A 26,927-nucleotide genomic window follows, 5' to 3' on the forward strand; every position below is an offset into this window, starting at 1 on the left:
TAAGGGTAATAAGTTTGTTATACCCCCTTCTTGTTATACGTTGTCACCTACCGAGAGAAAGAGCTTCTGTGAATGGTTGAAGACGGTAAAATTTCCTGATGGTTATGCATCAAACATTTCTCGATATGTCAATGTTAAAGAATGCAAAGTATCTGGAATGAAGAGTCATGATTTCCATATTCTTTTACAATGAATTCTCCCAATTGCACTTCGTGGTTTCTTGGCTAGTGATGTTTCAAGTGCATTAACCGAGTTGGGTTTGTTTTTTCGAGAACTATGTTGCAAGACATTAAAGCTGGAAATGCTCAAGAGATTAGAAAAGGATATTGTTGTGATACTTTGTAAGCTTGAGTTAATATTTTCGCCAGCGTTCTTTGATGTTATGGTTCACTTAGCAGTGCACTTGCCATATGAGGCGATACTTGGAGGACCAGTTCACTATCGGTGGATGTATCCAATTGAGAGGTCAATGTTTGTTAGCTATAATTTAATTTGTTTGGACTTATATATTTCTACTTGGAATTCACTTGTTTAAAGTCTAAATAGGTTTTTGAAAACTCTCAAGCAATATGTTCGTAATAAAGCACACCCAAAAGGATCCATTGTTGAAGCCTACATTGACACTGAATGTCTCACATTTTGCTCAATGTATCTAGAAGGAATTGAAACACGTTTCAATCGTGAAGAGCGCAATTATGATGGTGATCATTCTAAACAAGTCAAAAGGTTGCATGTTTTCACACAGAAGGTTCGACCATTAGGAGCTCCCCAAATTATCGAACTTAGTGCAAAGGATTTCAATAAGGCTCAATACTATGTGTTGAATAATTCAGAAAAAATATCTTCACATTTTGAGTAAGTCCCCAACTTAGTTCTTCGACATTGTATTTATTATATATGAACATATATGTAATATGTTATTTTAAATACACAGTCAACACATGGTTAAGCTTAAAAGACAAAGTTCGCATGAATTAGACGAAAGGCAAGAACGACACTTTGCTGAATGGTTTAAAAACGGCGTAAGTATTGGTTGAGTTTTCAAGTAGTTCCTTTACTTGAGTTTGAGAATTTTGTATTTGCATTAAATTTTTTTTTTTTTTATCAATATAGATGCAAGTAATCGTAGAGAGAAATCTTCCGAAGCGTTTTAACGTATTCAGATTCATTAGCATGTGGGCATGATCATCGTGTGACTCGGTATAGTGGCTGCATTGTTAACGGAGTTAGATTTCATACCAAGGACCACGAGGCAACACTCTGAACCCAGAATAGTGGCGTGGTTGTAAATGGCGAACACCAATCAAAAGAAATGGACTTTTATGGTGTCCTAACAGATGTTTTAGAGCTAAATTAGCTCTTTGGAAACCGATTTTTTTCTTTTCAAGTGTGACTGGTGGGATGTTGGAAATAGGATGGGAATAAATATAGATGACAATTTCACTAGTGTTTATGTCTTAAAGAAGTGGTATAGTGATGACTCATTTGTGTTGGGGACCCAAGCAACTCAAGTTTTCTATTTGGAAGATACCAAATTGCATGGTACTTGGCAAGTTGTGAAAAGGTAACTCATCAAAATGTTTATGATGTTCTAGAGAAAGATGAAGTGACTACTCCAGAGAATGATGATGAGGCTTATCAACAAGAAGAGCAGCTTGGAAGGGAAGAAATCCAAAGCGAAGATGTTGCACTTGTACAATTAAACGAGGATGTGGAGCCTGATGAAGTTGATGAGAATGTGGTAAATCAAAATCTGATGGTTGTGGGCAATGACTTCATTGATGATGATTCTGAGGTTGAAGAAGATGATACATTACTAGACTATTACAGTGAAGAAGAAGGGAATGCTTCTAGTGATAGTGATACCGACATTGATTAGAAGTTCATCTAATAACATTATAAATCATGAATGAGTATAGTATTACTTCTAAGTTTTTTTATAATATTAATTTTCTTTTAGTTATTTTTCTTTTTATTTATCATTTATGGTTTTCAATAAATAATTATCCATTTTGAATGTATATCATTGTTATTTGTCAATTTATTGCTTATTGATATTATGGGATTGCATTACTGACACTTATTGAACTAATCTATATTTCTCGCCCTAATTTTTTGTTCTATTTAACATTGTGGTTTTATTATTTGTGATTAACCCTTCATGTCTCTTGTGCAATTATGGCACCTGGTCGTCCTCGTCGCCCATATGCTAGTGAGCAGCCTCAATCCAGTCAGGGTGGTTTTTGTATTGGAGATAAACTCATTCTTTTAATTTGTTTTACTTTTTTATTACGTACAAATACCTAACCTTCCTTGTTTTTTTTTTTTTTTTTTTTTTTGTGTTCTAAATAGTTTCTGCAGCCAATCGTAAAAGGGTTAGAGGAAGGGCAAATAATAAATATCTTACAAAACACATCAAGCGGGGTGGCAGGAGACCAAGAATAGAGATTCTTCCTGGGAAAGCGAGACCTATAGGCGATTGGGGCCAATAATGGATTAATGAGCTTGGCCTGATAGCTAAGGATGACATGCCCCCTTTTGCCCATAAGTGGAAGGATGTGGATGATGATGCAAGAACACTTCTTCATGAAAACGTTTTGGTAAATGAGTAATACATATTAATTATTGTGTTTCATCTCTTACTTAGCTCTGCGAGTTATTATATTACTACTATTTCAAGAGCTTAAATGTGGTATGTTTTTCAAATGAGTTAATTATGAGAGTGAGAGTATTGCTTACTAACTGATTGGTAGATGTCTTGCATTAGTTCATTTAAATTGTCTGTATAAAATGACAATTTCATTGGTCGAACTTTTGTGTTAGTTAAGTTGTTTATTTTTGTCCAGCTTATGTTTATTTTTATTTTTTTATTTTTTTATTTTTTTTAAGGATAAGGTTGATATGGATATGAGTCAACCACATGTGGTGTTAGCTATAAATGGATATTTAAGGGACTGCTTTAAGGATTACAGGGGCAGGCTTCACATGCACTATGTGAACCTACCCAATAATGTAAACAAGCGCAAATACCCATACAACAGTATTTCACAAGATGCGTGGGAAAGTTGGTGTGATTTCTGGGAAACTGAAAAGTTCAAGGTAATTTAGAATTTTAAAGGAGAAATCTTATATTGAACTAAATGTATAAATTTTATATTGAAGTTGGTGTGATTGCAGCGAACTTTCTTTATTAACTACTTGAAGACTTTTCAAGAGTAAAAAACATACTATTGAGGAACTCCCTTCTTCCTTGCTTCCCTTTTTGCTAGCCTACAATAAGTACTTGCATTCATTCGATTCCTAATACAAATTAAAATGCATTTGTTTGGATGTAGAATGTCAGTGAGAAGAACAAGTATAGTCACTCGTGCTTAACAACTGGCCACCGTGGTGGTTCAAAGTCTTTTATCCGGGCTCTTGTAGATATGGTATGTATATAGGATTTCTTATTACTTAGATAATTATGTTTTGGGTTAATTAGACTTACCCCCCCCCCCCTCCATTACTAGTTGCAATTAGTGTTACCCCATTTGAGTGATCCAACGATCAGATTTCTTCATCTGAAAAAAAAAAAATTCATCTCGTAACCGTTGGATCTTGCAATTGGGGTATCACTAATATTTTTGAAAACGGGGTAAATCTAACTAACCCTTGTGTTTTTTTGTTTCTTAAACAAATGGTATAACCTATCTCTCTTTGGAAATGGTACAGGCTGATCCTGAGAGCCAACAAGAGCCTAATCAGATTGAACTGTATAAAAATACCCACTATAATGAAAAGAAAGGCTGGATTTCTCTTCAAGCTGAAGAAAACTATGTAAGTAATATGTACTCTGAAATGCCCACTATTTGCTTGATATTTATTTCTAACTAACTAACAATAATATAGGAAAGAATGTGTGAACTCCGATCTGAACCTCCACAAGAAGGCTCGACCCAATTGATAGAGCAACAGATATTTGATAGAATATTGGGTGTAAGACGTGGTTACAATAGAGGCCTTGGTCACAAACAGGTAGCTCCATCAAGCAAAGTTGGAGGTGGATATGTGAATGCAGAGGTGGATCAGCTGAGGAGGAGGGCAGCAGATGCGGAGAGCCAGCTTGAAGAGTTGTGTAATTCGACACAAGAGAGAATGAATGCCAACAATAGGAAATGGATGCCCAAAAGGCAAGAATCGATGAGCAATAATGTGCATTAGACTTCCTTATGTCGAAGTTCCAGAATGCTCCTTAATTGTGGTACGAACAACTTTTGCTCCCTTTATCATTTGAAATAAGTTTTTCTGCTGCCATGATTTTGAATAACTCTCCATGTTTCCTGGTTGTTTTATTGGATTTTTCTTTCATGCCTTCAATTGTTTAGGTTAGTTGGTTTTGCCATGCGTCAGTAGATTGTACATAACTTTCTGCTCTCTCCTTTGTTTTACAAACCGTTTGTTGTTCCGGAAAATAGACTTCTCAAGCTTTCCAATGGTACCAATCTTGCCTTATAACTCCTACTGGTTTAGTACAGGACTGCCTACTAAGTTGTGTGTCCACTGTCTAGTGTCAACTCTATTTATCCCTATAAGTGTATGTTAGTAGTAGCAGCATTTGAGTGGCAATTCTAGATCTGGCCCTGCCATCAACTGCGCTTCTTTGTTGTAGTCAGGTGCTACATCAGTCGTGCGCACATATAATGGGGACATAACATTTGGGACTATTCAATAATAGTTTGGACTTTTACTCTTTTATGAGAGGTTGTGAAAATAAAGCATCATTCGGTGATTTGGTCAAAGTTTCACAGTATAGACTATTAGCCAGAATTGAATGAATGCTAACTAATAAGTAGCTACCTTTGCAACCTCACGTCTAGAAGTATCACTACAATAAATTTGCTTACGGGTGCTCGATTGGGCAAGCAAAGGAAGTATTGAAGTATATTCTGTTTGTACAAAAAATTGCTTTAGAAATTAGTCCATAGAAATCATCTTAGGGAGGATAGTATAGAACCGTACTCTTGTCATGTTTACATTGAAGAAAGAAAACTCTAAGACATCTAGAGTATATTGAAGTCATTATGGGGAAAAAAAATTAAGTATATATATTGAAGCAGTGTAGCTTCAATGTACTTTACTCTAGTCTCTAAAGTAGATTGATACAATTAATTAGTTTTCCTCAATGTAGTTTTACAAGCCAACAGTCTTATTTCATATTAAATTTCAAAATTCAATATGAGTGGCACCCACTCATTACTAACTATTTTTCAGTTAAGAAAAGCATATAAAGAAGTTCGATCCATGGTCTCATGTCTCAAGCAACAGAAGTCATGGCTTCTCTGTTCTGGTTCTACTTCCTTGTTCTTGTTCTTGTTCTTCTTCCTACTTACAATGTCTTTGCAAAACAAACTTACATAGTGCACATGAACCATCACTATAAGCCCTTATCCTATGCCACCCACCATGACTTGTACAAACGGCAAACCGAGTCTAAGAAAGATTCCTCTTGTGCCGAACCTATGGTTCAACACTCAAGATTAGGGATAAAAACCTAAAGGCTGACACCAGCTAAATATAATAAGGTTTAGAAAGACCGCAAAGATATGTGCTTGCTGCTGTATGCTTCCTGATTAACGTTCGATGTTGCCTTCTTTGCATCTTTGAATCAAGTGGTCGAGAAATAAGTGTGTACTGAGTGTAGTGCAATTTACTGGGTTCCTTAGCAGGCTATGCCTAGGTTCAGTACATGCATGAGGCTCAACCAAGCCCTGAGCTAGCTGAGTGCTTAGCACTGAATTAGTAGCACCACTTCTACCACTTGCATAGCATATCGGTAGTAGCTACAAGACAAAGAGCTAACTCAAGAACGCAAGAGAAGTGCTTTTTCAAAGGTAGAGCTACAAGAAAGCATCTACTGAGCTAACCATCTAATCTAAACAGTAGCATCTCAACGTAGCTTTCCGCTTGGAGCTCTATAAGGTAACTTCCCCTGCCCTACATTCAAGCCAATGAATGGGCTCCAGGGGAACAAGAGCAAAAATTATTATCTTATAAAGGGTGTAGGTCAAGTTAAGAGCCATTCCTTGTGTAGGAGCGCAAAGGGCGGAATCTCTGCGTGATCTGATCTTTCTTGAGGACTAGTAACTGGTCCTGTAGCTAGAAGTCCCCATGAGCTCCCTCAATTCCTATTGAGATTGAGAAAGGGTCCATAGGCTTCTATCTCAAGAACATAGGTTTCTCTCTCAAGAAAGCGGGTCTTAGTGGGTAGTATTTACACGCTTCCTTATCGCCTACAATAGTCGTATAGTTTAACAATTTGTAAACAAATCAAACTATATTGCAGGTGGATATCTCGTTGAGGATGCTAAAAGCAAGGAAGCATGTTTTACAAGGTGAGTATTGTGAAAACATAAATAGCAGGACCTGATGAATAGTATATGGTATAAACATGAGTAAAACCACTAAAACGTAGTTGTATGATTTCTGCTATTACAATGTTGATGGGTACTATTACTTTTCCTTCTCTTGTAAAGTTCTGACTTGGTGATTTTTGTATTTGTGATTTTCTTTTATACAACTGCTGAATTTTGTGATCTTCAGAGAAACCAGCTGCATCCTGTAAGTAACATCCAATTATTTTTTCTCTTGGTAAATCTATATAGATAAAGTAGAAAACCCAAGCAGGATAAGTGTGATTTTACTTTGATATTGTAAATGAAATATTTTGCATTCTATGATTTGTAAGAAAGTGATTTCACCATCAAATACAAATTGACACTGATTGTCTACTAGGCTGTGAGAGATTCAGAGATTACCAATCTCTATGCCACCCCTAATCAAATTCGCTAGTAAAATTATATAATTTGGTACATTTGCCGTGTGCCGTCTCACGCCTATGAGTACAATACTTCTTGTTTCAGCGTGTACTCCTCTTGGCTCATGCCATCAATATTTATATAGGTGCTTTAGCTTATTATTTTTCCTCATAAATTACCTAGGATGTCTCTAAAACTCTATTGTAGGTGTTCCCAAAGGGCTATACCCAACGTCGAGTCCGGTAATGGAACGAGACAATGGCCGAACTTCTCAATGTCTCTGCCAAACTTTAAATAATGATCCACTTAACAATTATTTCACCCTTCACACAATAGTTCAAATTAACCTTTCCTAACTTAGTGTAAGCAACCCAACCAAACTTCTCTTATCCTATGCCACCCACCATGACTGGTACATTTTGTACAAGTCATGGTCTAGTTTAGAATTTATCACCATGGCTGGTATTATTACCCTACCCCTTGTACAAGGTAGTCGAGTGTTTAACATGTTTTATTCTTGATAAATTTTGGTTAATTATGTTTTCGTACGTGTTCAACATGATCTAAATCCTTTGATAATATTGATTATATTGCGTGTTGCTAACGTGTTTATTTTGAAACTTCGTTAATCGTTATCTGTACAAAGATTTATATAAACGAAATGTAATAAAAATTGTGAAGTAGCTAAAGAGGACGAACATGTACCTACCGTTTTACATAGAGAACTAGAATATAGGTTGCTAGACTAATACAATGCAAGCACCAAGTAATTAACCTTGTTTAATTATTATATACATGCATTGATTAAGTGACTAACGTTGGTCATTTGAGAATAAATGACAGAGACGTACAGGCTTGTTTGATAAGTATCAACCATGCAAGTTTTCTCACCATAACCATAGCTTTCGCTAGGATAAAGAACCTCAATTCTTTAGTTCAAATTGATTCCTTTTAACTTGTTTTGTAATAATTTAGCTATTTTTTCACATTATTGAATTATGAAACAATATTATACTGCATTCATTATTTAGAAGTGATGATGATAATTAGCATTCAACAATCTTGGGTAAAATATTGGTTTCGTGGCGCTGTAACTACTTGATTTAACTGGCACTTGTCGAGATGGTTAAGTAGCCGGTTCCACGAATCAATATATCTTTTAGTAGTCGGGTTTATGGTAGAGGTTTTTTTTTTTTTTTTTTTATTAAATGGAAGTATATTATTTGAATTTCAGGTTATGACAGGTTTTAAATTTATGAAATGTTGGAAATACAAATGAAATTTTGCCGATTTTTTTTTAGAATGCGATGTGTAGAGGTTGTTTTATATTTTAGTTATAGTTTGGACTTGTGTGAGTCAAACCCGCTCACGTCTTGGTTTATTAGATTGTTGAATATTTAGATCGAGATCTTTTATCTGAATATTCAATTGTCTGAGAAATTGGGGCGCTACAGTATAAGATAAGTAATGGCTTGAAGAATTAAGGGAGAGAGTGCAATAATGGAGTTACTTTGCTTAATTGGTAAGAAATTTTTTTAGTTTGGTGAATGGAGATATTTTTCGTTTGCAGCAGTGTTGGAGGTGGATATGCTTGCTGCTTAGTTGTGCTAAATTTTTTGTAACAAACTATGGAGTAAGGGGGGTGTTATAGCTAGCCAAAGATATGTCAGAAGATGGCCTGTCAGGGGGATGGCCTATAGCAGCCTAGGAGTTAAATTATATTAAAATGAAGAGTAAAACACTAATTAGATTAGTGTTAGCATTTAGTATCTCGTTTTTTATCGTTGTACATACTAACATATTCCATATTTTTACGTTAAATAAATATCATTATAAGTAATTAATTCTTAGATTTTAATTATGTGTATGTGAATTCTAGGATCCAACAAGGGGTATAGTTTGTTATTTAGATTACATGTCTGGTGTTGGCTTATTTGGATTATCTTTAAATACATGTTGCCATATCTTGGTTTGACATTTCAGTGCATGTGAACTAAATGTTGTCATATTTTGTTTACAGGTTCTCATGCGGTTTGGAAGAAATAATTTATATGGGTTTGTTTGGACATACTTTTTTTAGGATATAAAGTACTATGCGATAGATGTTGGATGTTCAAACAATTTCTTTTGATGTTTTGTTGTTTATAAGACTATTATATGTATGTAATGAATCATATTACTCTTAAACATGGAAATAGCGATTTTTATAAATTACTTTTGGGAATTTTGTTGGTTAAATTTAATGTGGTTGAATTGAAGTTATTTATATGATTCTTTTAGGTTTTCTGATTGAAAGAAACGAATTCATGTAAATATGTAATTGAATAAAAATAGGGTAAAAAATAAAATCGGCACTTTGTCAAAGCGTAACTAAAAATGAATGTATAGTGATGCACAAAAGCATTCCTATAAGTATATAATTTGCGACAAATTTAAAAAACGTCGCCACGAGTTCATTTCTAGTGACAGTAAATAATGTCGCTATATCGATTTATTAGCCAAAAATATGGTATTGTTGCCACGAAACAAAACGTTGGTAATATAACTTTACAACGACAAGAAATACAACATCACTAAAAAGTTAATCTTTAGCAACAATAAATAATGTCCTAATATTAATTTAAGTAGCGAAAAATTGGTGTTCTTGCCACGAAATAAAACGTCTGTAATTCTTACTACTACCGACGTTTTGTCAAAACGTCGTTACTAATCCCTCTTTAGCAATGATAGATAACGTCGCAATACTAATTTAAAGTAACGAAAAACTGGTGTTTTTGCCACGATATAGAACGTCGGTATTATTCAGCATTTCCGACGTTTTCTTGAATCGTCGCCAGAATATAGTTTTTGCCACGTTTTAAACAATCAAATACAAAATATATATATCGACGTTTTTCTGGGCACTACCGACATTATAAAACGTCGTTAATGATTAACCTTTTCCGACGTTTTCTTTTTGTAGCTTCAGATCTTTTGCGACTATACTTCGTGCAACGACGGAGCGACGATCATAAAAATGTCACCATTAACAATTACCGACGTTTTTATTATTTTTTCCGACAATTTTTTTCGTTGCTAAAACTCTTATCTGTTGTAGTGTAGTTATAAGTGCTTAACAGAAAATAAACTGAATCAAAACATAAACTATAAACTATCTATACGGACACTAGAGAGCTACCTAGTCAGAATCCATGCGTGACTCGTCACGACGTCGAGAAGATCCTTCTCCTTGACGCCGGGTCCTAGCGTGTCTATTGCTACACGGGAGTGCATCTTTAATGTTCTGCAGTGTTCTTATGACACTCTGTTGAAAACATCGCTGCTCCTACTGGAAAGACTGTTGCTCCTCTCTAAGGTTCTACTGAGCCGTCTTGATGACTTGCTGACCTTGCCTAAGGTGGTGGATGTTCTGGTGCAGAATTCTCTGGCCCTCATAGAGGAAGTGAATTTCGTCCATCGGCTATTGTAGAGTGGCACCTTCAGTGAAGTAGTCCCCAGGCTCAGTAGGGCATGCTTGCTTGGCGGCTATGGCGGCAGGTGGATGCCAGAGTTTCTGGACGCAGTGGGCACCATCTCCACTAAAGCGTCTGTAGCCTCGAACCCCCAGTGTTTCATGATCTTAGTGACCAGCACTGGTAGAGGGGTGGTGGACCTCTTGGGTTTGCATAGTTGCTCCCAAACGAAGGTAACAATGCAGAAGCTATTCTTCTATTCCTGAAGAATCCACAAGATGTGGAGCATCGACTTACCGATATCAGAAGACTTGGCTGAGCCTATCAAGTTGAAGGTTGTCCATTGAGATACTGCCAACTGATTCCTTCGCAGCGAGTTTTGAAATGCACAGTGTGATGTGTGGTTTTTTCTACCCTCGAGAAGTGTTTCTGCCATCATCACATCGATGGTATTTCCATATGGGGACTGTTCCGTTTGAGTATAGATCTTTAGAGGAATTCCCAGAGCTTCACTCATCACCTCCTTAGTGAGATCAAACATGTGTCCATCCCTGACAACCATGACGCAATCATCCTTCCCTCGTTACATGTGGTTGTAAAATGAAAGAGTGAGAGAGGGAGAATAACTCGCGCCTTCCAACAAAACTAAAGATTCCTATCATTTTCTTCTAATCTTCGCCTTGAAGTGCACTTCAAACAGATCGGAATTGAAGAGGTTTTGAAAATTTTGCTCCGGCATGATTTTTAGAACTCGAGCCATTTAGAGTAGGGATTGATGAAATTGGGTATTTTAGTTGAAATGGGGGTTGAAAATGGAGTAGGCTATAAAAATTAGGAGGGGTGGTATGTATAGGTAGGTGGGCGATCGCGAGCTTATAAGGGGCGAACGCGTGCCTGGTTAGTGTGCTAGGGTTTTGGAAAGTTTAGGACGATGATGTTGATCGGGCGGTCACGAGCTATAAAAAGGATTGATGTCATGTGCAAGACACGTACCTTTTTAAGTTAATCGAATTTTTGGCCCAAGCCCAAATAAAATCAGGTAATTCCGATCATGTCCTTAGTGCCTTGCCAACTTCAAAAGCCGATCCGTGCTTCGTTACTTGTCCAATATTGACCCGTGAGATACCAAAACGATCAACATTGAAAATGTTATGCAACGGTATAGGGTACACTCACATCTAATAGTGGGTGAAAAACAAACAAAAGAAAGAACGGGAAAGAACTGTAAGGAAATATATACAAACAAAAGAAGGAAAATTTTAATTAATTTTTTTGAGTTTTGAAATAGTTTTGATTGAAAATTTAAAAGATAGGTCATTTTAAGTCAGATCCCCAAGACTTGAAGTTTTTGAAAACTTTATTCAATCCCAACCAGATGGTTGGATTACTCTCTTCAGCTGTGCTTGATGAGCAGGTGGCTGGCACACGAAAACCTTGAAAACTGAATTTTCACTATGAGGTTGAAGACCGAGACAAGTTGGTGTTTGACAGTTCGAGCACCAACCTTCTCTCATAGCTCCTCTCTTATGTGCGTATGAACTCTTACCAAAACCAGGGATGATTTTTGGTATATGTGTCCATATCTTTAGCTGCAGTTCTCTAGGAAGTATTTGCACATGATTATTGAAACTTATTCATCTAGTCTTGTTAGGTGGAGGGTTTTTGTTTGTTACAGAAGATGCTTTTGAAAGTTTTTAGAAAGAGAGAGATTGAGAAGGGGGAAAGATTTTGAGAAGAAAGGAAGATTTTTGAAAATTTGTACAAGTTTGAGTCTTTTAACGTTAGATTCTCGAGACAAATAGAGACGTGGAGGCAAAAGATAAAATTAAACAGAGAATAGTATCACTTTGGGTTACTTTATTTTGTTTAATTCTCGTTTGGAGACGCCTCGTCTATTTTCTTTTCTTTTTTTTTTTTTTTTTTTTTTTTTTTTTTTTTTTGGTTTAGACATGGAGGCAAAAGATAAAATTAAACAGAGAATAGTATCACTTTGGGTTACTCTATTTTGTTTAATTCTCGTTTGGAGACGCCCGTTTTTTTTTTTTTTTTTTTTCTTAAGCAAAAGATATCTCTAACCATATAGAGATTTTGACAAGAAAATAAAATTATATGTGAATTCGGTATCATTTTGGTTACTCCGGGGAGTATAATTTTCATTTTTATATCCTCTAGTTTTGAAAACTATGAAGAGATATTTTAAGATACTCATACTCAAAAGATGTGATTCTAAACGCTAATTTTGAAAAAAAAAACATAACAGGTAATCTCAGGCAACTTTCGTGTAGTCGGTTCTGGGGCGAACCCAATCTAGACAGACAGAGCGTCAGCTACGTGAGTTGGGGGATTTACTGCGCAAGACATGGAATGTCATGACCCATGCGAATAGCGTGGTGATATAGGTGACCCTTAGGAAGCAAAACTGATCTCAAACCATCCCAAGATTGCATTGTTCTAGGGGTTGGTCTGTGTAGAATCCATTACCCATTTTGTTTTTGGAAAATTACATAACTATTGATGTATCGAGAATCTAGCATTAAAATAATAGAGAAAACAACTGCTTTGAAAAAGAAATGTAAAATAAATAAAAGGAGAATTGTATACTAGCTCCACAGGTTCACACTTACTAAAACAACGAGTAAAAAGTGTTTTACAAATAATATACGACATATACGTAGACTAAGGCTCTGTCACTTACAACCACACACTCCAAGTGGAGTGGTCCTGTTACCTTATTGATGTATTCCCATTAAAGCGAAAGGTGGAATGGAATGGAGAAGGAATACATTAGGGAAAAAAAATTTACTCCTCATAGATAAGATGATCATGAAAGTGTTTTTAGTGCTCCAGCTTCGTTCACGTCACTTGTTGCTTCAAAGGCTGTGTTTGTGGATTTAGGGTTTGGAATGGCTTGTCCTGGAAACATACCTTTTTAGGTTTTGTCTTGGGCTAACAAGTTTAGAGATTGTTGCATGGATACTAGGATTTAGGTTTGTTGTTGCATGACAGATAGCATTATTTCGGTGGGCTTATCTGTTTGGACACTAATTGATGGTGTAATGGGAACTAGGTCTCTTTGGTTGTTGATAGGTGAGTTTTGGTAGTTCTGGTTGAACTGGGATGGAACCAATACTCTGTTCTGATTGTTATAGGTACTTTGTCCTTATCTGAATGTGTTTGGTGGTTTGTTAAAAGCTGGAGGTGGTTGGGTTTGTGGAATATTAGTCCATGCAATGTTTGGATGTTATCTCCATGGTGCATTTGGTACATTGAAAGCACATACTTCTTCTGGTTGAAGTGATGATAGGTTTGTGATCAAGGGATAGGTGGCATCTATATGATTTAAGCTTAAACAAAAATTGCATGGTGAAGTATTTATATTCATGACATGATGAGGGTTTTGGTCTTTTTGTTTGGTTATGAGGGCATCTACCTTCTTTGTGAGGGCTTCGATTAAAGTTTTGATTTCAGGATCGACTTTCACCTAAAAAATACCACTAACCTTAGATGTATTAGGTTGGGATGTTCTGGAATTGTTTATATCGCCCTAATGGGTGCTCTTTTCAGCTTGGTTTTCGAGAAAGGTTAAAGCTTTGGTTGTACCTCTATCCAAAAAATTATCATTACTCATGATGTCGAGGGTTACTTTGTGTTCTTGGAGAAAACCTTTGAAGAAACATTGTACAAGAATGGATTTTCTAGTTTATGGTGAGGACATGAATGGAGTAGGTTAGAGAATCTATCCCATGCTTCAGAAAATGTCTCACTCGGACTCTATCTGAAGAAGTGTATCTTACTTCTTATCTCTTCTATTTTCTTTGGCGGAAAGTACTTCTTCATGAAGGAGAATATAATCTTTTCCCATGTATCGAAAGAATCGAGCTTTTGAGAAAGAAGCCAAGCGTGAGTCTTACCAGCTAGAGTGAAAGGAAACACTCGTAGCTTCACTTGATCATTGGTGACGCCCGGATGGTGGAAAGTATTAAATACTTCATGTATCCGGCGTAGATGTTCATACAGTAACTCGTGTTCAAACCCGTGGAATATGGGTAGAAAATTGAACACGTTTGGTGGAATGCAAAAGTCACTCGTGAGCGGTGTGAGTCGTATACAAGATGGAGGCCCATTTTGCAATGGTGTGTAGAAGTTGGAGAGAGGCTCTTCAGATTGCACTACTTCGTCGGCCATCTTAGTAGGTGGAGGATGAGAAATTGGAGATTGTCTAGGATGACGTGCTCTCTTACGTGAGTAAGTTTTATTCTTGCTAATACTTGTAATGCCTGAACGCAGTATCATGCACTTTTAGCAAGAAAACAAAACTATCCTAACATGCACAAATGATGCAAAATATGCTCAAGCAATCGAAATTCATTTTTTGCAAGTATGGAGTTTTGAAAACTTTGCTTGGTCTATAATTTACTATGCCCTGTTCAAAGAAACAATTGGGCTTGATACTAAGATGGCTCTACTACACGTCTCAGAAAAGTACGCAATTACTTCACCAAATGGTGTGCTACCAAGAATCTCACTCACGATGAATCTGAGGGAAGGATTGAGAAAGGTAGTTAGTCCACCGGAATCTGGTAACTGATTACTCTAAATCCTCGGGGCTATATTTTTGTCCTTTTCTGGAGGAGTGTGACTACTTTAGGCTCTAGTTGATTGATTTTAATTTATTTTTTTAGTATATGCTTCATGAATCAAGCAACGTTCGATTTATCTACATTGGGGCATGACTTCCCAATGGTTGTTATGTGGCTCGGGTTCAGCCTTATGCGTGAATGTAAATTGCAGTGCTGAAATTAAAATCCAAATAATCATGTAAGCATGCTTGAACACATAAGGTATCCTCTTACATGGGATTCAAAGAGATTTAGAATTTACCTCTCAAGCCGTGCTTACATGCTGCTTGAGGAGAAGGCGACGTTAGTTGGTGCGTGATCTGAGAATCATGCCTAACCGTTCGAGCATTCCCTGTTTTAGTTACAAAAAAGGTCCACTTGAAAAGCACCGGATTGTGGGTTTTTTAATAATTAAACAACGTTGCATTCAAGGGCCCAAAACAAAAAAGTAAACTAACACTAATACTAAAACTAATAGATTAACTAAACTAGATAGATTACATCGATTAACTAGAGCTAAACGTAATTAGAGTGTTGATTACCATGTTGATTCAAAGTGTGCGAGCGTATGATTCACGACTCGCACAAAGTCCACTGCTTTATATTACTCTATTACAAAATCCGAGTTTCTTAGTACAACTACACACTGAAAATGAATGAACTGTGAAGAAACGAGACATCATTATGCTGAGGTGGCTGGGCGGTCGCGCTCTAGCTAGGGTGTAGTCGATTCCGGCCAAGTCCGTTCATTTTCCAGCAAAAGCTTCAGCTTTTCTCCAGCATGTGGATCTCGAACCTAAATTTGGAAAGTAGTAGATCAGTAATGAAAAAAAACAAAATAAATCAACGAAAATTAGAAAAACAAGAAGAGAAAGGGTGAGAGTGATGCTTCCCTCCTTAGATACTCAACCAAACATCCTTGTTCCTTCAATCCATGACGGCGGCACCATTTGACGTTTGAGTATTGTTGATGAGTATTTCAAAATTGTTGAGTGTGGTTTACCATAGATTGTTTAGAACTTGAATGGTTGGGAGTTTTAGAAGGAAGGAAGGTATATTTCTTTAGTTTACAACTTGTATTGGCTAACTCTATTGTATTGAGTAAGCTTGAAAAGACTAAGTTGTTTAAATTGTTGGAAACACAAACTTGAAAGAAATGAAATGATTGATTGAAAGAAAGAACAACAAAGAAAGAAATGATTGATTAAATGAAGAATAAAAAGTAAACAACTTGATTGAAAATGAAGAACAAAAAAAAGTAAAATGACTCTTGAAATGAAAATGTCTAGAAAATAAATCTTACATGACACTAGAATAAGTCTAGGTGCCTTCTCTCTCCCTAACTTTTGGCTCTTATACCCTTACTTTTATAAAAGATTGATTGGCCCTCCTCCTCTATAATCAAGACACCTCTCATGTTGCTTTATGTTTTTGCTTTTTCTTTTCTTCTTGATCAAGCTAGGTTTAAAGAAAGTATTCTCTTGTGTCAAGGACATCTATCTCTGGTCTTCCGAGTTAAGGACTTGACTTTCAGCTCTATAGTTTGGAGTCTTTGACCTTTGACTTTTTCAATACTTTTTCATAGCAGCTTCGAGTCTTTATAATAAGCGTAAATAAGGCTCATTTTGGTGCTAAGATGTAGCTTTTATGATAAGTGGTCTGAATTGCTCTGTAACCTGAAAATGACAATTAAAGCTATGAGTTGTCTTTTCATTATGCGTAAGAAGGGTTATAATGTAGTAATGTAAGAGTAATAAAATGCACATTTGGGAGCTGATCAAGAACCACCCTAGTCAAATCAGTAGGGCAAGCAGTGCCTATCTATGCCATGGGAGTTTATGCATTACCTAGCATAATCAATGAAAGGATAGATAGACTAAATTGGGATTTCTGGTAGGATGGGACCACAAATTCTACTTCTTGGCACACTATGAGTTGGGAGAAACTATGCAAATCAAAGGCAAATAGAGGTTTGGGCTTTAGGAAAGCCAGAGAAATGAATTTGGCCATGTTGGCTAAACACAGTTGGAGATTTATTAAAGATGAGAATTCAATATGGTCTAAAACTTTTAATAATATTTATAAGTGGGATTGTTTTAATAACCAAGATGGTAAGAAGAAAAAACCATTATCTTTTTTCTGGAGAGGTGTGATGCGAAGTATGAAAGCAGTAAAGGAAGGATTCATGTGGTTACTTGGTAATGGCTCTAAGATTCATACAGTAGCAAGAACCTCATCTCTTTTGATGGAGCTTTTAACAGATGTGAGAATAAGCAGGCGTCAACCACACTATGCAGAAGTCCAGATGGTAAATTACTCAGAACAGCATATATACATGAAATTTAATTGCCAAACAACTATACAGGCATAATGCTATAGAGCAGAAATCACAACTGTTCTAATTCAAAAGCTAAAGCTAGGGCCCTCTATAGTCTTGGGAGATAATCATCAGTTGATGGAAGTGTTTGTAGGGAATGAGGAAAGCTTAGGCTAGAAAGTTGAGGAACATGTGAAGAAAATCTTCGATTTATTTCAAGTTTGTAATATAAATAATGAGTCCAATACTGAGTTCTTTTGGATAAGATGTAACACAAATAGAGAGGCCCATGAACTGGCTAAGAGGGCAGCAAGATATGCAGGAATTGGACCTCCTCCAAATTGGGAAGGAAATAAATTATCAAAAAAAAAAAAAACAACAACAACAACAACTGGCACCATGTCTCTAATTAAGGGTGATTTTGGACATACCCAACAAAACACTCTTGTACTCCAATTTTAAAATAAATAAATAAAATGATTTTAGACATATTTAGCTTCTTAAATTACCCTTCTTTTTTATTAGGCATACCCTAGATATTTATTGACTAAAACAAGTCATTTACTCTACGTGATTCAGTTGTAGAAGAAAAAGATTGCGGTTTTTTTTTTTTTTTTTTTTTCTTCTCCAATAACCTCTTATTATTTTATCTCATCAATAAACATGCAAATACCCATTTTTGATTTAAGTCAATCATACAAAAGTAATGAGGATGAATACCAACCGAATAAGAATGAAGAAAAAAATTCAAAATCAAATTTTGACGAATAGGAGAACGCAGAAGACTATTATACTAAGAACAGAACACTAGTTATGAATGTAATGTACTGCCTAAACAAAGTATTCTTTTTTTGTTGAATTCCTACGATATCAACAAAATAACTAAAATTCTCACAGTGAAACCTTCCTCCTACTGCAATTGACAAATAAATAAAATTAAATAGAATCCTACTGCAATTCACATAATCAGGCCAGATACCTGTATAGTTGTGGGTTTTCTGCATCTCTTTCCAGATAATCACGAGTAATCAAATCTTCAATATGCTTTTTGATTACCTTAAAGTCGGGATTGAACATGCGGCTTAGCTGCTTAACACATTCCGCCACTAGCTGCTGATGTCCCAAGACTTTTCGGCTCTTCATGATCCTTACAATCGAGGCATCAATGGCAAATCGTCTATCCTTATCAACATATTCTAATACTTTGTTCTTCTCATCAACTAGAGGGAGAGCGACCTTGATCCTTCGCATCTTGTCAGTAAACTTTGAGTTGAACTCAAACACGTCCTTTGTAGAAATGGTTCTAGTGTTTAGGATTTTGTTCAGTATTTTGTATTTCGCACAAGCCAAAGAGTGAAGCAATCTAGTGACATCATCCCTGTCCAAGTTTAGTTGTTCCTTGATATCAGAATAACTCAAGCTACCCGGTTCATTTACTTCATTGAATAGAAGCGAAGTGCGACCGATAAGTAGTCACAACCAACTCGATATTCCTCTGTTCAAACTTCCCAGTGACAATACAAGTACCAAGAGAGTATATCCAAGTAAGTTTCCTGTGTTTCATTTTCGTTTTATAGTACTCCTTAAAATCCTCCATAGACCTAACCATCTCAACAGGTAACTTCAGCTCCGCAGATTTGTAGCTTGGCCAGAATCCAGTAGTTAACACAGTCATATTCAAGTCGACCCCAGGATGTGCATGATGATTGTTTTTGAGATATTCCTCAACATCTCCCTGGTGTTCCTTTGCATGCATTCGTTAGAATTGAACTGTGGTTCAGGAAGCCCTTCTAAGAGCTTTTCCAGCTTTGTGATTCCCTTCTCCATGAAGGCCCATCCTTCCTCCAATAGGAATGAATAGATAGAAAGATATAACAGACGTACTTGGAAAGTCTCCTAACCACAGTGGAATTTTTGTTTGGAATGTTTACTTATTTTTCCCTAATAAATAATTATATTATTCACTTTGGGTAGAAGATACAGCGAAGGATGAAGAAGAATGGGAAAAGAATCTTTCACTAAAAACAAGGGTACAAAATCACTAAAGAAAGTTTCACTAAAGAACAGGTCGAAACTAGTTTTAAAAAAAGGGTACAAAATAGACGTGTTGTTATTTTGCTTTTCTTTTTTTTTATTCCTTTTGCCCTTATGGAAAATACCCCAAAAATATATGGGAGATATTATTGGATTTAGGCAGTTATTGGGGTATAGCAAAAATTTATGTTAGTTATGAGGTATGGGAGTATTTTTATGGGTGTGTCCAAGATCACCCCTAATTAAATGTTTTTGTTGTGTAAAGCAGCAGCATTTAGCGTTGGACACTAGCAACACAACACACAAGCTCACTTGGAGGCTAAGAACTAAGTAACCAAATTCAAATTAGAGCTTACTAATAAGTTAACTTCTCAAAGCTCTCAACTCTCTATCCAACCACTCGAACCTGAAATCACATTTTGTCCCAACAGCTCAGTTAGTCCTCAGCTAATTTCATATTAAAAAAATATAATAAAAAATTGATTGATATGAATTCAGAATTTGGATATATTGAGTCGTCCAGATTTGTGTTTGATGAAATGCCTCAGAGAAGTGAGTCATCGTGGAGTACTACGCTTTCGAGTTATGTTCGAGCTGAATTGTATCTAAAGGCTGTTGAATTGTTTCACAAAATGTGGGTTAAAGGAATTGAGTAATAAACCAAATATAAGAAATATATATATACTAGTTTGTAGGCCCGTGCATACGCACCGGCTCTTTTGAAAACATTTAGATTTTTTTTAGAAAATTGGGACTACCGTTTTAGTCGCTAACCCGTTTTAATTTTCTAACAAATTGTTTTAAATGAAATTTTAATTAAATTTTAAAATTTTCAATTGGGAGAGAGATCCTGTTTTAATAAGAGAATAATTTCCATTTTAATTAGATATGCTAAATTTTCTCTTTTCAATAGGAGAGTAATTCTCATTTTAATAGGAGAATGATTTCCGCTTTAATTAGAAGTGTTATAATTATAATATAAAAAAAATCTCATTTTTCAAATAGGAGAGAAATTCCCGTTTTAATAGGAGATGACGAGGAATGTTAATAGAGCTCGAAAAATACCCCTTGTGGGAGTTTTAATATTAAGATACGCACCGGCTCTTTTGAAAACATTTAGATTTTTTTTAGAAAATTGGGACTACCATTTTAGTCGCTAACCTGTTTTAATTTTCTAACAAATTGTTTTAAATGAAGTTTTAATTAAATTTTAAAAACCCGTTTTTTCAATTGGGAGAGAGATCTTGTTTTAATATGAGAATAATTCTCGTTTTAATTAGATATGCTAGATTTTATCTTTTCAATAGAGGAGGAATTCCCATTTTAATAGGAGAATGATTCCCACTGTAATTAGAAGTGTTAAAATTTGTTTTAATAGGAGAGGAATTCCTGTTATAATAGGAGATGGATTTCTATTGTAAAAAAATAGATTCTCATTTTTCAAATAAGAGAGAAATTCCCGTTTTAATAGTAGACGACGGAGAATTTTAATAGAGCTCAAAAAATACCCCTTGTGGGAGCCTTAATATTAAGACTAGCTTGTAGACCTGTGCATATGCACCGGATTTTTTGAAAATATTTAGATTTTTTTTAGAAAATTGGGAGTACCGTTTTAGTCGCTAATCCGTTTTAATTTTCTAACAAATTGTTTTAATTAAGTTTTAAAAACTTCTTTTTTTAAATTGGGAGAGAGATCATGTTTTAATAGGAGAATAATTCCCGTTTTAATTAGATATGCTAAATTTTCCCTTTTCAATAAGGGAAGAATTCCCATTTTAATAAGAGAATGATTCTCGCTTTAATTAGAAGTGCTAGAATTTGTTTTAATAGGAGAGAAATTCCCGTTGTAAAAAAAGATTCCGATTTTTCAAATAAGAGAGAAATTTTCGTTTTAATAAGAGATGACGTAGAATTTTAATAGAGCTCGAAAAATACTCCTTGTGGGAGCTTTAATATTAAGATTAGAAAGTAGGCCCGTGCATACACACCGGCTCTTTTGAAAACATGTTCAACAATCATAACTATATACATATAGAAATTTTCTAACAAATCGTGATTCCCGTTTTAGTTGCTAATCTATTGTAATTTCATAAAAAATCATTTTAATTAAGTTTTAAAAACCCGTTTTAATTTTCTAACAAATTATTTTAATTAAGTTTTATAAACCCATTTGTTAACCCCGTTTTAATAGTTGACTTAATTTAGAAAAATGATTTCCGTTTTAATAGGAGAATGATTTTCGTTTTAATTAGATATGTTATATTTTTCCTTTTCAATAGGGAAGGAATTCCCGTTTTAATAGGAAAAAGATTCCCGTTTTAATTAGAAGTGTTAGAATTTCTTTTTTCTAATAGAGGGGGAATTTCTGTTTTAATAGAAAATTGATTCCCGTTTTAATTAGAAGTGTCTAATAAATAGAAAATGAATTCCCGTTTTAATAGGAGATGATGATGTAGAATTTTAATAAAGCTCGAAAAATACCCTTTGTGGAGCTTTAATATTAAGACTAGCTTGTAGGCCCGTGCATACGCACCAGCTATTTTGAAAACATTTAGATTTTTTTTAGAAAATTGAGGCTATCGTTTTAGTCGCTAACACGTTTTACTTTTCTAACAAATTATTTTAAATTAAGTTTTAAAAACTCGTTCTTTCAATTGGGAGAGAGATTCTATTTTAATAGGAGAATGATTCCCGTTTTAATTAGATATGCTAGATTTTCCCTTAATTTTCAATAAAGATGAATTCCCATTTTAATAGGAGAATAATTCACGTTATAATAGGAGAGGAATTCCCGTTGTAAAAAAAAAATCCGTTTTTCAAGTAGGAAAGAAATTCCTGTTTTAATAGGAGATGACGTGGAATTTTAATAGAGCTCAAAAAATACCCCTTGTGGGAGCTTTAATATTAAGACTAGCTTATAGGCCCGTGCATACGCACCGGCTCTTTTGAAAACATTTATATTTTTTTTCTATCCCGTTGACTATCATTTTAGTCGATAACCCGTTTTGATTTTTTAACAAATTGTTTTAAATGAAGTTTTAATTAAGTTTTAAAAACCCGTTTTTCAATTAGAAAACATATTTTGTTTTAATAGAAGAAGGATTCCTGCTTTAATTAGAAGTGTTAGAATTTGTTTTAATAGAATAAGAATTCTCGTTATAATAGAAGAGGAATTCCTATTTTTCAAATAGGGGAGAAATTCCCGTTTTAATAGGAGATGACTTAGAATTTTAATAGAGCTCAAAAAATACCCCCCTTGTGGGAGCTTTAATATTAATAATATTAATATATATATATTAAGGGCATACAAGTCACTTTAGCACAAAAACAAACTTGGGAACAAATTTTTTTATTTAAAAGGGTATACAAGTCACTTTAACACCAAAACAAACTTGGGAACAAAGTTATCACTGGTTCAAAGTCGGGGCTTCTTACAACCCGAAACGATACCAAAGGCGCGTCTCATCAACCGAAACACCCCGATACTACTATTCCACGGTTCATTCTTCTTCTTCTTTCCTTACTTGCTGCTATGGTAGTTCTCTGTTCTTCATGCATTTCATTTAATCACGCACTGAAAATCTCTTATTGGGTTCTCATTTGCTCTGTTGTTCTTGAATGTTTGTAATGATCTTTATTCTTGGTATCTTTTAGAGCTTTAATGCATTCTAACTTAGTTTCTTGCCACAGTTTCAATCTTGTTTGTTGAATATGCAAGAACAAAAGTTAGTTTAACTCTGTTTCTTGCATTCCTAACATTTTCTTGAAAGTTTTGTTACGGAGTTCAGTTGTTCTTTTGCAATTTGGTTCAGTTTGTTGAAAATTTTCTTGAAAAACTTAGTTATGTTTATCAGAATTGTGTTTGTTAACTTGTTCTTTGAAGTATATTGTTTTCTGTTGTTGTTCAGAAATTTTGATGTTGAAAGTTTCTCGTGATATTCTGCTTTTGAATAGCGATTGTATGGTTTTTGTTTAGTTGATAGGAGATAGAATTTATGATCTTGTAATATGAATCACATAGATCTTGTCTTTGTATTTTTGTTCCGAGAATCTTGAACATTGTTTTCCGGTTCCACGAAATTGTTGCCATATGGGCTTAGAGGAAAAGAATTTTAATGTCATTGGTTGTTCTTTGTTTCTTATTTGATTGAAAATCTGAAATGTTCTGTGCATTTCGTTGGATATATTAAGAAACATTCAGTTGACTAGTGTAGGGGTAGTATGTATGACCTATGAGGTTGATGGGGACAAATGGACTGGATGTGGTATAGTACAGGGGAGCAGATCGCATGGGATCAGGTCCGCGACATCATAACCGTTTTGGAACCGCTGCAAGACGTGATGAGAAAGGGAGCGGTATCCTAACCGCCAGAGTGGGGGGCTAACCGCCGCGAGACGTGGAGAGAGAAAGGACCGATGGATGAAGAAAAGATGGACGAACCAGAAGAAAGAGGGGAAGATATAAAGAGAGAGAAGAAAGAGAGGAGAAGGAAAAAAGAAAAAGAAGGAGTGAGCTCAGAGGTTGGAAGAATAGAGTATACATTTTGGCGCCGTCTGTGGGGAAGAAGAGAAAATGGCTACGGTAGTGAAAAGAGGAGTAGGGAGACCTAAGAAAGCAACGGTGAGAGAAAATATCGAAGAAAGAGAGAGCACTGAAGAAGAAAGGGTAGGAGAAGAAGAGGTATCAAACGCGGCAGCGGATGCTACCAGACTTCTTCAGGAGGAGATAGTTAGGCTACGAACGGAGAATGATGAGTTAAGGAAGGGAAGAGAGGTTACGCAGGGTGCAATGGGTCGGGAGGATCATCGGAGCAGCGAAGTAGAGGGGGAGAACGAGGAGTATCCGCCACAGGACGTTGAACAAACGGCGGGTATCACCTTGGAGGTAGTTCAGGCGATGATTGAGAAGGAGAGAGATGAATCGCACTGTAGAAAAAGCGAACCAGAGCGCTGCGCAGAAGGAGGTTGCAAGCCTCAACAAAAATCCACTAGCAGATTCGGTATGGAGTTCAGAAGTGCCGAAACGATTCTCCCAACCCAGATTTGAGAGGTATGATGGAAGGGGAGACCCGACGGATCACTTGCACCATTTCAGGCAACAGATGTCGTTATGGCAGGAGAATAAATATGATGGGCTTCGTTGCATGATGTTCCCCGCTAGCCTGAAGGGGGGAGCCTCGGATTGGTATTACAGGTTGGCTTCGCAGAGTATCCAAAAGTTTGAAGAATTGGAGCGCGCGTTCGTTGATCACTTCATACACCAGAAAAGAAGGGTGGTTGACATCGCAGCACTGTTCAACATAAAACAAAGGTCAGCGGAATCCTTGAGAGAGTTTCTGTGCAGATTCAAGGAGGAGACATTGAGGGTGGAAAATTTGGAGGAACATGCAGCGGTCATAGCCTTCCAGCACGGCTTGAGGGCTGGAACTAGAGTTCATGAGTCGGTTTCCAAAATCGAAATCACTTCTTTACACGCTCTGTATCCCAAGGTAGAAAAATATATACGATATGAGAACATAATGCAGAGAAATGCAAAGGAACATAAGAGAGCAGGGAAGGCAGTGCAGGCCGTTGACCGCGATGACCGCAAGGGAAAAGGAAGAGAAGAGGAAAGAGGGAAAGGAACGTACAGAGGTGAAAGCCGAGGTCCGGATAGGACGGGAGATCGCGGCCGAAGGGATACCCAAGAGAGGAAGCCGTATAGGGAAATCGAGCAGACCCCGCTAAACCGGCCACTGGAGGAAATCTTACCGCTGATTAAGGGACTACAGTACTTTGAGGGTCCGCGGAGTACGCCAGTGGAGATAGATGGAAAGCCATTCTGTGCCTACCATAAAGTCAGGAATCACGCCACTAATGAATGCTACGCCTTGAAGTGGTTGGTGGAGAGAATGATTGAAAGAGGGATGCTCAGGGAGTTTGTCGTAGAGGTTCGCCAAGCCGAGAGAGTGCCAGTGCCGGCAAGAATTTTAGGTACCATCAATGTCATCTTCAGTGGGGAAACCCTGGGAAGAAATGCACACCGAGAAAAGATGAGAAAGACAGCAAGCCTACAACAAGTGAATGAAGTGGTGAGCATACCGCGACTAGTTCGAGGAGTCGTAATGGGCGATGAAAGCATAAGGTTCACCCCGAAAGACTTGGAGTCAGTAATTTCTCCGCATGAGGATGCTCTGGTGATTACTATAGCGATGGGCAATTATCTGGTAAAGAGAGTGCTGATAGACTGCGGCAGTTCAGTCGACTTGTTGTTTAAGGGGGCGGTGGAGGAGATGAATATTGAAAAAGATCAGTTACAAGCCCCCCAAACTAATCTTTATGGGTTCAACGGCAGCATGCCAGAGCCCTTGGGTGAATTGATGCTACCGGTTACAGCCGGCCCGACAACGGTATTCACCAGATTTATGGTGGTGGATGCAAGTTCCCAGTATAATGCCATCCTGGGGAGGAAATGGATCCACAAAATGAAAGTCGTCCCATCGACATTATACCAGGTGATCCGCTTCCCTACTAATGGGGGAACATATGAAATAAAGGGTGATCAAGTAGCAGCGCAGAGTATCCATCAAGTGACGGTAAAAAGTATGGTCCGCGGTACCAAGGGCGAGGGGTCATCGCACGATACTGGACTTGCATAGCAATTACAGAAGGAAGCGGAAATAGAGGGGTATGAGCCTCCACTGGGACCGAAAATGTTGGATGAGTTGGAGGTAGTGAACCTAGGGGTGGGAGAGGAGGAAAAGTTTACTTCGGTTGGAGCGGACTTGCCGGAGGAATGGAAATGTAAATTGGTACATTTTCTTGCAGACAACACCGATATATTTGCATGGGTGATCGAGGATATCATAGGTTTGGATCCGGAGTATGCTTGTCATCACTTGCATATGAATGAAAATGCTAAGCCAGTGCGACAAAAGATGAGAAGTATAAGGCAAAAATACGCTGAGGGCTCCGCGAAGAGGTTATACGGTTGAAGGGGGCAGGGATAATAAGGGAAGTGGAGTTTACAGAGTGGTTATCTAATGTAGTCGCGGTACCGAAAAAGAACGGCAAGGTTAGAATGTGTGTCGACTTCACAGACGTAAACAAAGAATGCCCGAAGGACTGTTACCCGATGCCCCGGGTGGATGAGCTAGTTGATAGAACGGCAGGTTACAAGGTGTTTTCCTTCATGGATGCGTCGATGGGATACAATCAGGTCGCGATGTTCGAGCCAGATCAGGAGAAAACCACCTTTGTGGTGGAAGGTGGTACTTATTGTTACACCAGAATGCCTTTTGGCTTAAAGAACGCGGGTGCTACTTTTCAGCGGTTGGGAGAAAAGATGTTCGAAAGCAAGATTCGAAAGGGGATAGAAATATATATTGACGATATGGTGGAAAAGAGCATGTCGGAAAGGGAGCACTTGGAAGGCCTCCAGGAAACTTTTGGCATACTGCGGAAGTATAAGCTAAAACTAAATCCCAAGAAATGCTCATTCGGGGTAACTTCAGGAAAGTTTCTGGGCTACATAGTCACTCATCGCGGAATTGAAGCAAATCCAGATCAGATCCGATCATTGATTGAGATGCCATCTCCACAGAATGTGAAGGAAGTACAAAGACTAGCTGGGAGAGTCGCCGCACTTAACAGATTCATCTCCAAATCGTCGGACAAGTGCCGGCCTCTATACCGATTGCTGCAAAAATCTCCTGATTTCCATTGGACCGCG

At 36.8% G+C, this 26,927-nt stretch overlaps 1 protein-coding gene and 1 pseudogene across 1 annotated transcript; one reads left to right on the forward strand and one right to left on the reverse strand.

Moving 5' to 3' along the window:
* Positions 1 to 18,003: 18,003 nt before the first annotated feature.
* LOC147518527 (cullin-1 pseudogene) lies at positions 18,004 to 18,938 on the reverse strand (annotated as a pseudogene).
* Positions 18,939 to 24,318: 5,380 nt separating this feature from the next.
* Positions 24,319 to 25,854, forward strand: LOC147518528 (uncharacterized). Its single transcript, XM_086593946.1, has one exon. The coding sequence runs from the start codon at positions 24,319 to 24,321 to the stop codon at positions 25,852 to 25,854; it is 1,536 nt and encodes a 511-aa protein (XP_086450072.1).
* Positions 25,855 to 26,927: the final 1,073 nt, after the last annotated feature.

This window comes from Coptis chinensis, chromosome 2 (assembly GCF_015680905.1).
Source record: "Coptis chinensis isolate HL-2020 chromosome 2, ASM1568090v1, whole genome shotgun sequence".
Lineage (NCBI taxonomy): Eukaryota > Viridiplantae > Streptophyta > Magnoliopsida > Ranunculales > Ranunculaceae > Coptis > Coptis chinensis.

What these genes read in the sequence shown, in the direction of transcription:
- LOC147518528 (XM_086593946.1), top strand. Translation starts at nt 24,319, where the DNA reads ATGTCGTTATGGCAGGAGAATAAATATGATGGGCTTCGTTGCATGATG.